At 36.0% G+C, this 16,908-nt stretch overlaps 1 protein-coding gene across 2 annotated transcripts in view; it reads left to right on the forward strand.

The window, feature by feature from the left end:
- The first annotated feature begins 1,571 nt into the window (after positions 1-1,571).
- Positions 1,572-16,908, forward strand: part of LOC149833844 (tagatose-6-phosphate ketose/aldose isomerase, putative (Mog1/PsbP/DUF1795-like photosystem II reaction center PsbP family protein)) — a 73,647-nt gene continuing 58,310 nt past the window's right edge. For both annotated transcript variants that reach the window (XM_090011064.1, XM_090011065.1), the window contains exons 1-2: positions 1,572-2,099; positions 13,688-13,767. In XM_090011064.1, the coding sequence (XP_089867190.1) occupies positions 1,692-2,099; positions 13,688-13,767 (488 nt within the window). In that variant the 5' untranslated portion in view covers positions 1,572-1,691. The remainder of the gene's footprint in view (positions 2,100-13,687; positions 13,768-16,908) is intronic.

Consider the following 16,908-nt stretch of genomic DNA (forward strand, 5'->3'; position numbering starts at 1 on the left):
GGAATCTTCAGTATTATAGTGGCCATATATATATATATGTGTGTGTGTGTGTAGAGCAAAAAAAAAAATATTGATAACATGCATGAAGTTTACACAAACTTTACTTCATTAACAACATTATGGTAATGATTAGAAATTAATAATTTATTTTAATAACATACATATTTACATTGATCACAACCATAAAACTATTATAAAGTAAGTCATAATTTAATACAAACGAGTTCATAGTTTATTTATTTTTAATAAATAATTAAATATCATAAATAAAACATTTAAATGCAACATATGTTTAATTAAAACAAAAAATAAGAAAAAATAATGCAATTACGTTAAAAATTGAAACTTCTTAATTTCAACCAACACATTGTGTTTTTCTTATTGTTAAAATATAAATAAATTATAGTGTCTACAATACTAATTAACACATGTATTTTGACATTTTGTTGAAAAAAGAAGACTCTTATTCAAGAGGAATGAGTAAGAAACATATGAAGACCAAGTTTACTAAACACGGGAAATGAGTTCACCATGTCAAATAAGCAGTTTTTCCATGTGATGTGCAGGGGTGGCTCAAGAGAAGTTGAGGCTTCAAGGGAAGCCTCTAAACGAGGCCTTAATTTTTTTTTCATTGTACACAAAAATTCTATTATTTATTGAAAGGGTTGCACCTTTTTTCTTCTTAATTTATGAATATCCTTCATATTTACTAATTGGGTTCATATATATATATATATTATTTTTTTTCATTGTACATAAATTTTTTATTACTTATTAAAGGGGTTGCACCTTTTTTTCTTAAATTCTTAATACCCTTCATATTTAAACCATGCTTCAAATGGACCTATTGTCCGAGCATAAAATTGAAAAAACACTCTAAAAGACTCATAAAATGATGTAATGGGATAACAGTGCTTTCTTTTTTTAAAATCACATAAACATAACAACATTTTCAATACATTGCAATTCATACGATGCAAATCGACCCCATCAAACTAGATGAACAAACTCATAAAAAAACAAAAATTTTCTCTCCTATTTTAGTCAGAAAAAGGCAAAATGTCCTGTATGCCCGTGGAGTGAAAGGCAAGTTACTTTGTAAACTTCTTCCCTGTAATAGACATCAATAAAATTCACTCCGAATCTTTCTTTTCAATTTTTATGAGATTTGAGGCCCCTCCAAAATAGGATGTGGCCTCAAATCTCAAGGAGGCCAGCCGACCCTGGTGACCTAAAACGAGTTTCTCATAATTTTGGAGAACGGTAAGTTTTCCATTTTGGGAACAGTTTTCAAGAAACAATGGGGACTCTGCTTGTTTGGCAGGAGCAGTTAGTGCACGTGTTGGGTGGTTGCAAGTTCGAACCCCAAATGGTATGGTTGTATAACTGGTAGGGGACTACCTAACCGCAGCTTTCTCTGTGAAAAAAAAAACAGTTTTTCCAAGAAACGAGTTTCCCACGTATGAGTAGAAGGGTACGGTAAACCTGATTAAAGCGCAGCAGTACAGACTAGAAGCTTGTTATTGGGGTTCGCTTTAATGTCAACCTATTACTGACCAGGAATCAGGATCTTCCGCCCAAATTGCTTCGAAAAATCCTTTGGATATCATGTAACACCCAATAATCAAGCCGCACCCCATCGCCCATCTATATCTAGTAAGAGAGAGAGAGAGACGTTCCTTTCATCGTCTATGCTGGTCGTGTCTAGTGCCTACTCCTTGCGCTCCATGGATGCCAGTCTCCTCCTTCCATGTTCAATCCACAAAACCATCAAGTTCCTCTCACCCCCTTCCGCCCCCAACAAACCCCTCCTTCCAAAACCCCACCATCCCCCACATTCCCATCTGCATTCTCACCCTCCCCATCTCTACCATTCCCCATTATCAAGGCGTAGCCTTACCCTCAGCACTACCACCTCTGCAATTCTACTACTCACCCCAACATGGGGTCTCTCTTCCCATGCCATCACATCTTCCGAACCCGCTCCAAAGAAGACGGCCCTCCCCGCGATCTCTAGCACGAAGACGTGGGATCAGTTCGTCGGCGACGGGTTCGCCATTCGCGTTCCCCCGAATTTCGAAGATATGATGGAGCCCGAGGTGAATTCCGGACCAAAACCTCGGTTCTATTGCTTTTCTCGTTTTTGTTCAGCGAGTTTCTGGTACAATTTTGAGATGAGATTTTAGACTGTTTGTGTATGAGAAGGATGAATTGCATATACGTGAACAGAACTTAATTTCCCTTGTTATCTTCTATTTTTCAATTTGCTTTAAGAAGTAAGTTTTGTTTCTGTCAGTAGCAGTGGTGTCTTTAGTTTAATCTATGTCAAGAAAATGAAAAATTGAGTTATATGTGAGTTTGGGTTTTCCCATGAATGGTTGTTGCTCATACATTAACAAAGATTAAATGCACCAAATTTTGATTCTTTTATGGTTTGAAGGTAAATTGGGTCTGAAAGGCTGTGGTAGGAGTCATAAGAATGCCAAAATGTCCTCTCTAAGGGTAGATCTTATTAGCAGAACATTTTGGAAAGTGGAGAAAATACACATCCATACTACAGTGACTAATTAGGCACTATCATTTTTCTCTTCAGGATACAAGGCCGTCATGTAACGACCCCAAATGACCCTTGAAAAATAGTGGATTTTTTTTTAAACATTTTCGGAAAACCTCCCAAGGATCTAGGGCACATAACAAACCATTCCATGCGTTGAATCAATCTTGAAATAATAAAATTAAATTCATTAATTAAATCAAAAGTCAAAAGTTTAGAACATAAAAGTCAACTATATCAAAATCATGATATCTTGTTAGAACTCAAACACCAATCACAAGCCTCGCAATCTCCAGCTAGCCAATTCTGGATATCACTAACCATCTGTGCCTGTAAAACAGTTTTAAGAACATAGGTAATAATCAAAGTTCTCGTACGAATTTCTCTAAAAATCCAAACAATAAAATAAATAGCATAACATAAATTTCAAAGAAAATTACAAGCAATAACTTACCACAATTATCCTACCATTCAGACATTCAACCAAATATTACGCAACATCAAATATGCAAAGATGAATGAAATAACGTTGATCAGTAAAATATGCATGATTCAATGCATATACATGAATAACTTATTAAGTTATTTATCAGAGTTGCTTTTGCATGTATGTCCCTATTTAAATTCATATAAATTTAATTTTCATTTTTTCTTAAACTTGAAAATACTCAAAACGGGCAAAATTTTTAGGGTTCAAGTTAGGTTTTTAGTCATAGCTTAACACACAATTCGTATTTTATTACTAGTTTCCACACTTGTTCCTCGTAGGAATCCTCACCTTCCATCGGAATATTAGAAATCCTCACCTAATGTTGGGACATCAATGAAAATCCTAAACCATTGACACCACTTTCTTGGTATACCAATAACTGCAGTTAAGTCAACGACAATACCCCCAAACAAAGTGGCTGAAAGCTCCCTAAAACCATGGCCTGAAAGTAAACCACACATCGGGTTCTCGAGCACAATCACACACAGAGTTTTAGTATCCTCACAGTCCCCCATGATCGCCATCAAAGATTCTCACACTGTGGAAGGAACATCAATGAAGTGATTAATTACATTGTTCGGTCTCTTTTACCATTTCAAATCAATTTCAAGTTCTTTACGTAATAACCGTTTTGCAAATCCACATGTAAAAACAATTTTGAGCCCTGACCCTCACAATTTAAGAGTGTAATTAAATTTGGAAAACAAATAATTTTCATAAGTCTTTTTGTAAATGCATAAACAAATAATATTGGAGCAATACATGCTCCTGGACTACACAACCCACAGTGGTTTATATCTGACGACTAACATATCTCAACAAGTAATTTATGCAAAATTGTAAAATTTCAGTGAACATGAGTACACACGTAGTTTTCAAACATGTTCACAATGCACATTTAAAACACAAAAAAATGCACATCAAGCCAAGTACATACGCATGCAAATGAAAGATTGCAGACTACACCATTCATGATCAATTCATGCATACAATCCATAAAACATGCATATGATGTAATGAAAAGAGGCAGAAACACCAATAGAGCAAAAAGCACTCTTTAAGAGTGACCACTAGAACCAAGAGCACAAACACTAAATGTGCACACACAAAACTCTCAAAAGTGGAAAATGACTTAAAGTCATAAGTTGGATATTATTGACGAAAAGGAAGAGAAGGGTGAAAACCCTATACATTTACAAGGGGGAGCCTCCTCTATATATAGAGGAGGAGAGCTTAAAGGAAGACCATAAAGGGGGCTCCCTTCTAGTCGTTGGGAGCCCCAACGGTCATAAATATGACTGTTGGGGCCCCAACGACTAGCTAGGTGGGGCCCCTTATGGTCCTTTAAAACAAAAACTGAAAAAGTAAAAAGAAAAAAGGAAAAAGGGGAAAAAGAAAGAAAAACAAAAAAAACAAAAAAAGAAAAGGTACATGTGGATTTACCAAAACACCCCTATCGGGTTTTTGGTTTGTACAGAAAAATAAAAAGAGATATATTATGTATATATACATATATACATAATTTAACATGCCCCCTCAAACTTTAAGGGGAGAAGACTGAAAGTTTACCAAGAAGAAACATGAATCGTGGAGTTGGGAGCGCCTTGGTGAAGAAGTCAGCCAGTTGATATTCTGAAGTGACATATGGTAATGTGATGGTCCCTTTGAGATATTCGTCTCGAACATAATGACAATCCATTTCGATATGCTTGGTCCGCTCATGAAAGGTGTGATTGCTGACAATGTATATCGCACTTTTGTTATCACAACAGAGCTTGGTGGGAGTGGAAATGGGAACGCCCATGTCACCAAGGAGACTTATGAGCCATACGATTTCCATAGTTGTCATTGCCATAGCCCGATATTCAGCTTCAGTAGATGATAGTGAGACCTTCTGCTGCTTCTTGCATCTCCACGAAATGAGAGATTCACCTAAAAAAATGCAAAAACCCGTAATTGAGATACGATCATTGGGATTTCTTCCTCAGTCAGCATCAGTAAAAACAATCAATTCAAGAGATGAGGAAGAGGATAAGAAGAGCCCCTTGGAGATGATATTTTTGATATATCGCACAATTCGCATTACGACCGCCATATGAACCGAAGTAGGTGCATGCTGAAACTGGCTTGCTGCATGAACCGCATGAACTATATCTGGACGTGTGATGGATAGATAGGTGAGGGATCCGATTAATTGTCGGTAGTGGGTTGGATCCTCAAGAAGAACACCATCTTCAAGTCTCAGTTTCGCATTGATAACTTCGGGAGTCTCAACTTTCTTTTCATCAGATATTCCTTATTTGGTACAAATTTCTGCAGCTAATTTCATTTGAGATAAGATGTATCCTCGCGCGGAATAAGCCACTTCAATTCCTAAAAAGTATCTCAAATATCCAAGATCGGACATATCAAAAGTTTCTTTTAACATAGACTTAACATCATTTACTCCCTTTTTGTCATTCCCAGTGATGATCATATCATCAACATACAACAAAAGCATAATAATGGAGTCACCTGTCCTTTTAACAAAAAGAGCATTGTCAGTATAGCAAGACGAAAAACCTAAATTGATTAATACATTACTAAACCTGTCATACCAAGCTTTAGGAGCTTGCTTAAGTCCATATAAGGCCTTTTTTAATTTCAAAATTTTTCCATTTAAATTCATACCTGGAGGCGGTTCCATATAAACTTCTTCATTCAAATTACCATTCAAAAAAGCATTTTTGATATCAAGTTGAAAGATTGACCATTTTTTAACCGAGGCTATAGCAATACGCGCTCGAACACTAGTCATTCGAGCAACTGGGGCAAAAGTTTCATCATAATCTACCCCATACTCTTGGGCATATCCTTTGGCTACCAACCTAGCCTTATACCTTTCCAATGAACCATCACTCTTAGTTTTTACTTTAAAAACCCATCTACATCCAATGGGTTTTTTGCCAATGGGAAGATCAATGATTTCCCAAGTTTGCGCCCTTTTAAGAGCATTAAGTTCTAGTTCCATAGCTTCATTCCAATGAGCATATTGTTTAGCATCATTGTAATGAGATGGTTCATAAAAGGAGTGAAGAGCAAGTAGGCATGCTCGAAAGTTAGGGGAAAAAGAATCATAAGAAACAAATCTATTTGGTACTTTGGAAATACGATTTGATTTTCTTTGGGAGGTTTCTTCGATTGACTCACTTTGAGAGAATTTTTCAAGGGCACAAAGAGGATTCCTTTCATTTCTTCTAGAGTAGACTTGTATTTGACTTGAAACATTTTCTTCTAAGTTTTGATCATCATTTGGATGTTCAAAATGATCTTCGCTAAGGGATTCACTAGGATCAATATGATCATCTATGATGTTTTCTTGAGGCAACAAGTCAAATAGAAAGGAATAATCAATATTTTCATTTGGTTGGTGCGAAAAACCATTTTCCTCTTCAAGGAATGTGACATCTTTTGAGATATAAAGTTTGTTCTTAAGCATGTCAAAACATTGATAACCTTTTTGTTTTTCGCCATATCCCAAAAAAATACATTCAATAGCCCTAGGAGAAAGTTTATCATTTTTGTGAGTTAGAACAAAGCATTTACATCAAAAAATTCTTAGTCTTTTATAATTTGTAAAGTTTTTCAAATGGAGAAAGATTTTTCAAAGAGGATGAAGGAGTTCTATTGAGGTTAGAACTGCTTCGGCCCAAAAGGATTTTGGAATATTTTTTGAAATTAATAATGTTCTTGCGGTTTCTATTATGTGCCTATGCTTTCTTTTCGCAAGACCATTTTGTTGCGGAGTGTTGGGACAAAAACGTTGCTGACAAATTCCGTTTTCTTTTAAATAGCTTTGAAAATCATTGGACATGTATTCGCCTCCCGAATCGGACCTAAGAATAGATAAGTTTCCCAAGAATTGATTTTTAACCATCGCATGAAATTCTTTAAAGAAGGAGAACACTTCGGATTTGCGACTTAGAAAGTAAATCCATGTAAATCGAGTGAAGTCATCAATAAAGACCACATAGTACGAAAAACCTCCTTTAGACAAAATAGGGGAAGGTCCCCATACATCGGAATGAACAAGTTCAAAAGGCCGAGTGGTGAAGTAACTTCTTTGAGGAAATGGAGTAACTTTAGATTTCCCAAAAATGCAATCTTTACAAGCCATGTGATTGTCTTTACAAGTATTGTTCAAAAAAGGAAAAAGAGACATTTTTAGAAAATTTGGACGACCAAGTCTCTCATGCCAAATTCCAATACTTTTGTCTTTTACAAGATTGCAAGATGACTTAGATGGAAGAGTCAAAAAGTCCATAAAATAGAGATCACCCCTTCTATGGCCTTGCCCAATCAGCTTCCCTGACTGGAGATCCTGCACGGTGCAATCTTTAGGTGAGAAAGAGACTTGACATCCATGATCGGTGATTTGAGAAACGGAAAAAAGATTTAAATTAATTTTTGGAATGATTCTTACTTTAGGAACGAAAAAGTTTTTAAAATCAAGTGTTCCAATACTTTCAATTTTTAAAGATGTTCGATCGGCCGTTGAAACACAAGAGGATATGGGTTCGGAAAAAACATTTGAAAGGGAGTTTTTATGAGATGTCATATGAAAAGAAACACCAGAGTCTAGTATCCACATACCTGGAGGTGATGAAGAATAGGCGATGGCGGCTCCGAAAGTTGAAGAAGAAGTCTTGAGAAGATGTTGGAGAACTTCAGAGATATGATTAAGAGTTTCTTTGATATCTCCCTCTTTGGCACTTTCTTCTTCCTTCTTTCGAGAACTTTCTCCAACCGCGGCTACTTTTCCCTTAAGTTTGGGACAAACCGGTCTAATGTGCCCCGGTTCATTACAATAATGACATATTATTCCCTTTCTAGGCCCATTGCTATTTTTGTTAAAGTGAGGAGGTCTATATGCTTTAACATTTGATCCGGGCCTAGTAACGGCCAAAACTTCATCACTCTTAACACTTAAGCCAAGTCGAGTTTCCTCTTGGCATAGGTAGAGCTTTGCTTCTATGGAGAAGAGATGCCCTAACTTGTTCAAATTCCGGGCGAAGACCATGAAGAAATTGAAAAAAGTGCTCATTTTCAATTTGTTTCCTTCTTAACTCAATATCTTCCGAAGCCACCCACTTAGGCTCAAGAAGAGCAAGTTCATCCTAAAGAGGGGTTAGAGAGCTAAAATAGTCCCGGACACTCATATCCATTTGTTTGGTGGAACGGATTTTTTCTTGACAAAAAAATTGTCGAGCAAGATCCTTTTGGGTATACATACCCTTAAGGAAAAACCAAGCTTCATTGGCCCTTCTAAATTTGGCAATATTAGCACAATTTTTAAGGTCTACATTGTTCATAAACCATGCCAAAATTTTGGCATGGTTACTTTCTCAGTCCTCAATTTTGGATTGATAGTCATTAATAGCTTTGATGCGCTCATCGCCATCTAAAGCTTTTTCAACCTCATTTTCGATTTTGGTGAGAACAAGAGAGGGTTTAGGAGTAGTTCCCATAACAAAACCCCAAAGTTTCTTACCTCTTAGATGATTTTCCATAGCGGGGGCCCACATGAGATAGTTGGACCCATTTAGCTTAAAAGAAAGCTCCACTTTAGAGTCACGTTCCATCGGCACCAAATATCCTTCATTTCTTCAAAAATTTGAGAGGCACACGTTCCAAGATAACAAAGAAAAGCCCAATCACCAACCTGGCTTTGATACCATGTAATGAAAAGAGGCGGAAGCACCAATAGAGCAAAAAGCACTTTTTAAGAGTGACCACTAGAACCAAGAGCACAAACACTAAATGTGCACACACACAACTCTCAAAAGTGGAAAATGACTTAAAGTCATAAGTTGGATATTATTGACGAAAAGGAAGAGAAGGGTGAAAACCCTATACATTTACAAGGGGGAGCCTCCTCTATATATAGAGGAGGAGAGCTTAAAGGAAGACCATAAAGGGGGCTCCCTTCTAGTCGTTGGGAGCCCCAACGGTCATAAATATGACTGTTGGGGCCCCAACGACTAGCTAGGTGGGGCCGGGCCCCTTATGGTCCTTTAAAACAAAAACTGAAAAAGTAAAAAGAAAAAAGGAAAAAGGGGAAAAAGAAAGAAAAACAAAAAAAACAAAAAAAGAAAAGGTACATGTGGATTTACCAAAACACCCCTATCGGGTTTTTGGTTTGTACAGAAAAATAAAAAGAGATATATTATGTATATATACATATATATACTTATATATATAAGTATATGTATATATATATTTATATATACATAATTTAACATATGATCACAGTCATGCAAACATCCAATTATTTTCAGATTCATGCGTATGATATGCACAATTGCAAACTGATCAGTTTAGGATCAGATTTATGTACATACTCAAATCATGTGCACAAATCGGCAAAACAAAAAATATTAATGTGCTGGTCCGGTTCGTATACATGATCAGATTCATGCACATGTATCGGCCATCAGAAACTAGCCATAACTGGTCCAATTCATGTGCATGATCAGAATCATGTACATGTATCGACTAATCTCAAATATCATCATCTGGGCTGATTCGTAAGTTAACATATTCACATATGGGTTGATCCATGTACATGATCAGAATCATGTACATAGGTCGGTCAGTCATATACTATCATATCAATCGCTGGGCTGATCTATGTACATGGGTCGGCCAAACATGATTAAACATGTTAGCAATCAGCTAGGCTGATTCATGTACATGAACAAGTTCATGTACATGGATCGGCCAAGTATGAATAAGCATGTTAACAATCAGTTGAACAAAAAACAACTATAAGCAGTCGGTCTGATCCATGTACATAGACGAATTCATATACATGGATTGGCCTGCCATAGGTTCACATATTCACAAACGGGCTGATCTATATACATGATCAGAATCATGTACATGGGTTGACCAGCCACTCATTATCATACATAACATCAAAAAAATCAGCTGGTCATAAGTTTATATCAGCTGGGCAGAAAAATAAGCAAACTGCTGGGCAGACATGAATCAAACAAGAGTAATCATGTTAACAGCTGGTTTAACCCTTGGACATGTTCAGATCCATGTATATGGGTCGGCCAGACAAAAAATAAACATGATACAATCGGTTGGGCTGATTCATGTACATGGATCGACCAACATAAATATTTTAACAACTGAATCAGAAAAATATATATTAAATGAATATGAAATCAACAAACCAGAAATGCATATATATGTTTCAAATGCAAGAATACTGAAATCAACAGATCTAGGATGCATATGCATGTTCAGATGCAAGAACAAAAATCGATAATCTGAATTTCATGTATTTTCTTGCATGATCAATAAAATCAACATATCTGAACATACATATATCTTTATATATTCAGATGCATGAATACTAAAATCGACAAGTCTGAAATACATAAAGATATTCAGATGCATGAGTTCTAAAATTGGCAAGTCTGAAATACATAATTATATTAAGATGCATGAGCATGAAACTCGACAAACCTGAAATATATATATATATATATATATATATATATCTATATATATTCAGATTGCATGAACATGAGAACTCGACAAACCTGAAATTTATTTATATATACATATACAAATATTGTCAGATTTGCATGAACTGGGAAATCGACATCCATGAAAATTAACTATATATATATATAAATCAACAATATATATAGCTTTGAAATCAGATTTTCCCTTTTTCTCCTCTAAACTCATGCTTAAATCGATTTATACGATTCTCATTCCGAGCGAATTAAGAGAGAAACCTGTACCTTGAATTGTACATTGAAAAACTAGAGAAAAAAGTAGAATGGTGTATTTTTCTTCTTTTTCTTCTCTTTTCCCTTTTCTTTCTTTTTTTTTTTCCTTTCTCTCTAACCCACACGACTTTCACTCTCTCACCTTTTTTTTTCTCAACTCTCTCTCTCTCTCTATTTCACTCTCTCTCTAGAACACAAGTTCTTGAGAGAGGCTTTCTAGTCCTCTTTTTATATTATGTTAATTAGTCTAGAAAGGGGGTGACGTCCCCTCTAGATCTCTCCTCTAAAAAGTAGAGTTCTACTATGTGTAGAACTCTACACTCTTATCCATTTAGATTTTATCTTTTTAAAATTTTATTTTTATTATTTAATATTCTAAGAGAATATTCCACTGGAGGAGACACCCCCTTTGGAAGGTCTTATGGGTAGAGTTCTACCTCATCCTTATTCTATTTTAAAGTTGTTTTTAAAACTTTAAATTCAAATTAGTTTTAAAATTGCCATGGATGAATTATGGATCCAGATTTGGATCAAGGATCCAAATCTAATTGGATCTCAACCTGGATTGGATCCTAGTCAATATGGATCATGAGTCCAGATCCATACTAACTTGGATCAATCGGAGCGGATCTGGTTCGATCTAACCCAGAAAAAGTTCAAAAATAGAGGCTGGTCATTTTTGAAAAATACATTTTTTGGGCCAACCGTAATCCGATTTCGGAAAAACAGACCGCGTATGAGATCTACATTCCGAGGCGGATCTAATGGTGGTCATACATGAATTCCGCTTTCGAATATCTCCTAAATTTAACATGAGTTTCGCTCAAATTTAAAGGTTAAAAACTAAAAATTTCTCAAGTTATACTTAACTCAATTAGCTCATATCAGTGGGCTCTGGGCCGGCCACACCCAGACCTAGCTAACGTCACCTCTTATTTAATTATTTTTCTATGATTTGATCAATTAAATAAAAATATATAATTTAAAAATTATATTTTTTGACTTTAAAAATCATGGAAAAATACGAGACATTACATGTCATGTGGATCTAGACTATGCGTTTAGCTTGTAACTAGAAACTAATCCTTCACAAGGGGAAACCTCAAGTGTTAAAGATAGGATATGGCTACTAGAAATTAGGCTAGCACTACTAGATGTGCTTTGTGCAGCCATGTTTACAAAAAACATATTTGCTTGGTATTACTTTTTTGCCAACTTGGTCTCTCCATTTGGAGTACTTGGAATTAACATTAGCAACTCAAGTGCTGTTTGCACACATTTGCTCCTTGGAATGACCGTGGACAGTCGCTAACTGCACATTTGCAACAGGGGAGGGTTTTTTTCTTAAGGTGCAGATGCGGAAAGTTTTTAGAAGGACTTGGAGGTTCAACATCCTCTCATTGTACTTTCGGGGCATTTGCCACAACGTAAATTGTATGTTTGCAATGCCCGGGAAAGTTGGAGCCAAGCGGCAAACTTCCTTGGAAAACAGTGCCTTTCCTTTATTGTGAATGTGCTATCAGTGGTGTGTATAATTGTGTACACTAATGGGGATAGATACAGCATTATTAAAAAAAAAGTCATACACTGGTGGAGAATCTGTTAAAAGAGATTGTTAAATGGTCAAGAGTAAGGTTCTCTTCTAGTTTTTTTCTTGACATGCAAAGAATGGAGATGAATATAGCTTGCATAAAAAAAGTCATATATTGGTGGAGAATCTTTAAAAGAGATTGTTGATGACATATCCTCCACCTCTTGAAAGAGGTAAAGGGTAAGGTTCTCTTTTGGGGTTCTTCTTGGCATGCAAACAATCTTCCTTGTAGTGGTGCTTTAATGTATTTGGTCGCTTAGCTGCAATTCAGCAAACAGTTCTATGCACTCTTTCTTTGGTACTCCTTTTCCATAAAGCTGCTTCCTTTTCTGGTTAATGAGATACCTGCACATATTGTCATGAATGCACACTCGTGCACCATGGCTGTTTGGTCATGAAGTGATTCTTCTTTTGATGGTATCTTTAGATGTTTCACCTTGTATTACTTTTAGTATTTAAGGCAGTCACTTTTCTCTATTTGACAGTAGGTCTTGAGAAAAAAAATCTCTGAGTTTATCTAGGGATGTCAACGGGTTGGGTCAGGGTTGACCTGAACCTGCCCATATAACTAATAACCGGGTTCAGGTTTTGTCGGGCCACAAAAATAGAATCCTAAACCCAGACCGACATAATTTTAGATTTTTTTTATGAAAAAAATATATAAAATACTCAGGTCGGGTCGGGTACTCAGAAAAAAAGCTGAGTCAGGTACTTGGAAAAAAAGCCGAGTCAGGTCGAGTACCTGGCAAAAATCTTGACCCAAACCTGGCCCACATATTGCTCGAATCGGGTTCAGGTCAACCTGAATATTATTCAGGTCGGCACTTTCCATGCCCATACCCGGGGAATTCGATTCGGGTTGGGTACCCGATACAAACTGGACCCGTTGACTGCCCCAAGTTTCTGTGTTAAAGTTTTATGAGTCTAATATATTCAAATTATTCAGGAAGAAACTTTTAATAGAATAATTTTATGAGCACATAAATCATGATTATCAACTTTGTATGAGGTGGTTGAAAATTAAGGTCTTAATCTTGTTAACTGCTGTTATTTTTGGCTGTGGTCACATTTGTTACACACACACACACACACACCCCTTGTGCACTTGTGCTAACTGCAAATAAAGTTTCTACAAATAATGGACAATTTAAAAGTAAAATCTTAGGGTCTGTTAGAATTGTTGCTGCAAGATACACAGCATGTGATTTGAAATGTGGTCTTAGCTTATAAGAGACTTATGAAAATGCATTTTGCTTTTCAAGGATTACACTGCTGGTTTAACTTTGTATGGAGATAGGGCAAAGCCTAAGACCTTTGCTGCTCGATTTGCATCATCTGACCGGTATATGCACTGTTTCTTGTTTTCTTCATTTTGTTGGGTTGTGTGCATTCACAATTTACAGTAGAAATTAAGTAGATTCAGAAATTGTACCTTCAAATTACAATGCTTCTGGATCTTTTTTTGCAGTATCCATTTAGGGGCAAACCTTTTATCATAGTCACAAATATTGGTATCGGCTATATCTCGGTGAGGTTATTTCTCACAATATTATAGGTTTGGTGATAAATCTCAGAAATTTTGGGGCTTAAAATCTATATATATATATGTAACAAAAAATAAGACAATATCATATTTAGATAATAAAATAAATAAAAGAAAATAAGTAAAAAATGCAAAATAAAGAAGAAAAATACATTTAAGTTGTAGAAAATAAATAAAAACAGTAACAATAATTGATAATATTGCGATATTATCACGTGAATATCATTATCATGATATTATCAAATTGGCAATATTTTCAAAATATTGCGATATTTTACTTATAATATTGTTTGCTGAAAATGCAGCCATAATATCGCAATATTTTGAAAATATCACCGATATCTGTGACTATGCCTAATTCCAAAAAAGGGCCGCATGTTTCTGAATTTCCTGATATGGGCCACAAGTTTCCTAGAAAGTGCCAAATAGAGACCTCAGATTAATGCCCATAATCTTGGGAAACAATTTTTTTTTTTAAATTTCTCATATTGTCCTTTGGAGTTGAAAAATACTTGCTTACCCTCATAGGAAAGGGAAGGGCGCTATTGGCTTTTGACTTGATTTAGCTGAGATTTAACCCGAATGAATGGATAAGGCATGTGTTTGGCAAATTTCACTATATCAAAGGCTCATCTCAGGAAGTTCAGAAATGTGAGGCACATTTTTGTGATTAGGGGCAAAAGTTGGCCCCTAAATGAAAATTTCCCTAATTTTAAATAGCAGAAGGTTTAAAGATAAGAAACTGCATTTGAGAAAATTTAAGGATTAGACAAAACTAAATATTAAATTGTTTATCATTCCAGTTGTTGATACTATGAAAAATCTATTTGGTAGGATTGTTTATCTTCTAGGAGAAAAAGCAGGGAAACAGTTTTGTGATTTGGTTTCATGGTTTGTCTTCCTTAAGATTTATAAAATCTATAACCTTCACTTGTACAAATACCTTATGTTTCTCACTATGTCTAATCTTCACAGGAGACTGAATATGTATGCCATTCGTCTTAAACTAAGGAGAAGACTTGTCCAAAGTCTGAATCTCTCCACAGATGTAACTGTTAAAATGTAATTGCAAACCAACATTGTAAGTATATATATATACCCAAAAGGGTATTTCTGTAATTTCACCTTTTATGCATATTCCATTTGGAATTATGCTTGTAATTTCTTCTTTATTTTATTTTCTGTTCTTTTTATTTTTTTCTATTTTTATTTTTTTCTTTTAAGTGTCGTATCACATTGGGGGCCTCCCAATAGAGTCGTTGCCCCCTCCCCCCAACGGTCACAAATGTGACCGTTGGGGGCTCCCCAACGACTCCTTTGGGAGCCCCCCATGTGGTCCCTTTTGCTTGTATAAATAGGGGTGTTCCCCCTTTGTAATTAATCAAGCTTGAGAGTCTCAAGCATTCTCCTTTTTTTATTGAAACACATGCCTTAGTGTATGTTTGCTATTTTTAAGAATTTATGCGTAGTTGTTCAAGTGTTGTGTGAGTGCCTTCGTGCACATCTTTTGTAAAGTATTTGTGCTTGTATATGTATCGTCTCTTCGTAGACATTTTCATATGGTATCAGAGCCAGGTTGGTGATAGAGGATCGTGGGATTCTTCGTTTTTCGAGTGCCTCAAAAAGCGTGCCTTTGGTGTTTTGAAGATTGAAGTGGTGGATCTTGCTTCTCCAATATTTTAGAAGAATCTTGTGCAAGTAAGACTTAAAGATATCCTTTTGGTACATATTTCTCCCTCTATCTTTACTCTCTAATGGGCGAAAAAAAGTCCTCTTTTGCTCTCAACTTTAAATTAAATGGCTCCAACTATCATGTTTACGCCGGGAACATAGAGGCTCACATAAAAGGGAAGGGTTTATGGGGTTATGTGCAAGGCACAATCCCGGAACTTGAACCGAAAATTACTATTGTTAAAGATGGAGAAATCAAGATTCTTAAAGGGGATGAAAGAACAAAATCACTTGAGGATTATTCCAAGAAACATGACGAATGAGAAATGAAGAATTTTAAGATTCTTTCTTGGATTTTTTCGTCGGTTGAAACCAAGATTAATGCCAATATTGTTAAGTTCAAGAAAGCTTCGGAAACATGGCATTATCTTGAAAAAATGTATACTTCAAGGGATCTTTCCCATAAATGCTACCTTCAAAAGAAGACTCTTACTCTTCAAAAAGGCGACATGACTATTAGAAAATATTTTGCCGACCTTTTTTCTATTTGGGATGAGCTTGCTATACTCGAACAAAAAAGGAGTGGAGAAGCAATTGAACTCCGTCACAAGCAACTTGAAGAAGACCGGTTCTTCAACTTTTTGAATGGGCTAAGGCCTGAATTTGAGCAAATAAGGTCGTCTCTTTTATCCTCATTTACTCCCCCCTCTCTTGAGGATGTTATCACCAAATTAAGTGGTGAAAAGACCCGTATGGGTCTAAGTAAACAAGGATCAAATGTACTTGCCGTTCCTTCTAATTATGAAGAAAATGATGGGGTCAATGCCGTATCAAGATCCGGAAACAATATAAAAGCCTATCGTCCTCCTCATTTCAAACTACAAAATCAAGGAGGAAATAGTGGGCAAGGGGGAAAGAAGGACTATAGCAATTTTTTTTGCCATTTTTGTAAAAAACCGGGGCATATCAAACCGATATGCCCTAAATGGAAGAGACTTCTAGCCACGGCCACCACCGATATACTGCAAAAGGAGGAGGCATCTTCAAGTGGATCTCTTTCACTAAATCAAATAGTGAAAGCTCTTCAACCTCTCCTCAAGGGAGCTACCGCCGGTGCCGCTGTATCTACCTCTTCCCCTCCAGGTAAAGTCTCTTGGCTTTTGGACTCCGGTGCATCTTTTCATGTGTCCCCAAACATATATTCTCTTTTCGATTATTCAAAAAATATTTCACCATCTTTTGTTTTCACTGCGGATGGAACCTCTCTTG

This window comes from Nuphar pumila, chromosome 6 (assembly GCF_984573655.1).
Source record: "Nuphar pumila chromosome 6, dmNupPumi1.hap1.1, whole genome shotgun sequence".
NCBI classification, from domain to species: domain Eukaryota; kingdom Viridiplantae; phylum Streptophyta; class Magnoliopsida; order Nymphaeales; family Nymphaeaceae; genus Nuphar; species Nuphar pumila.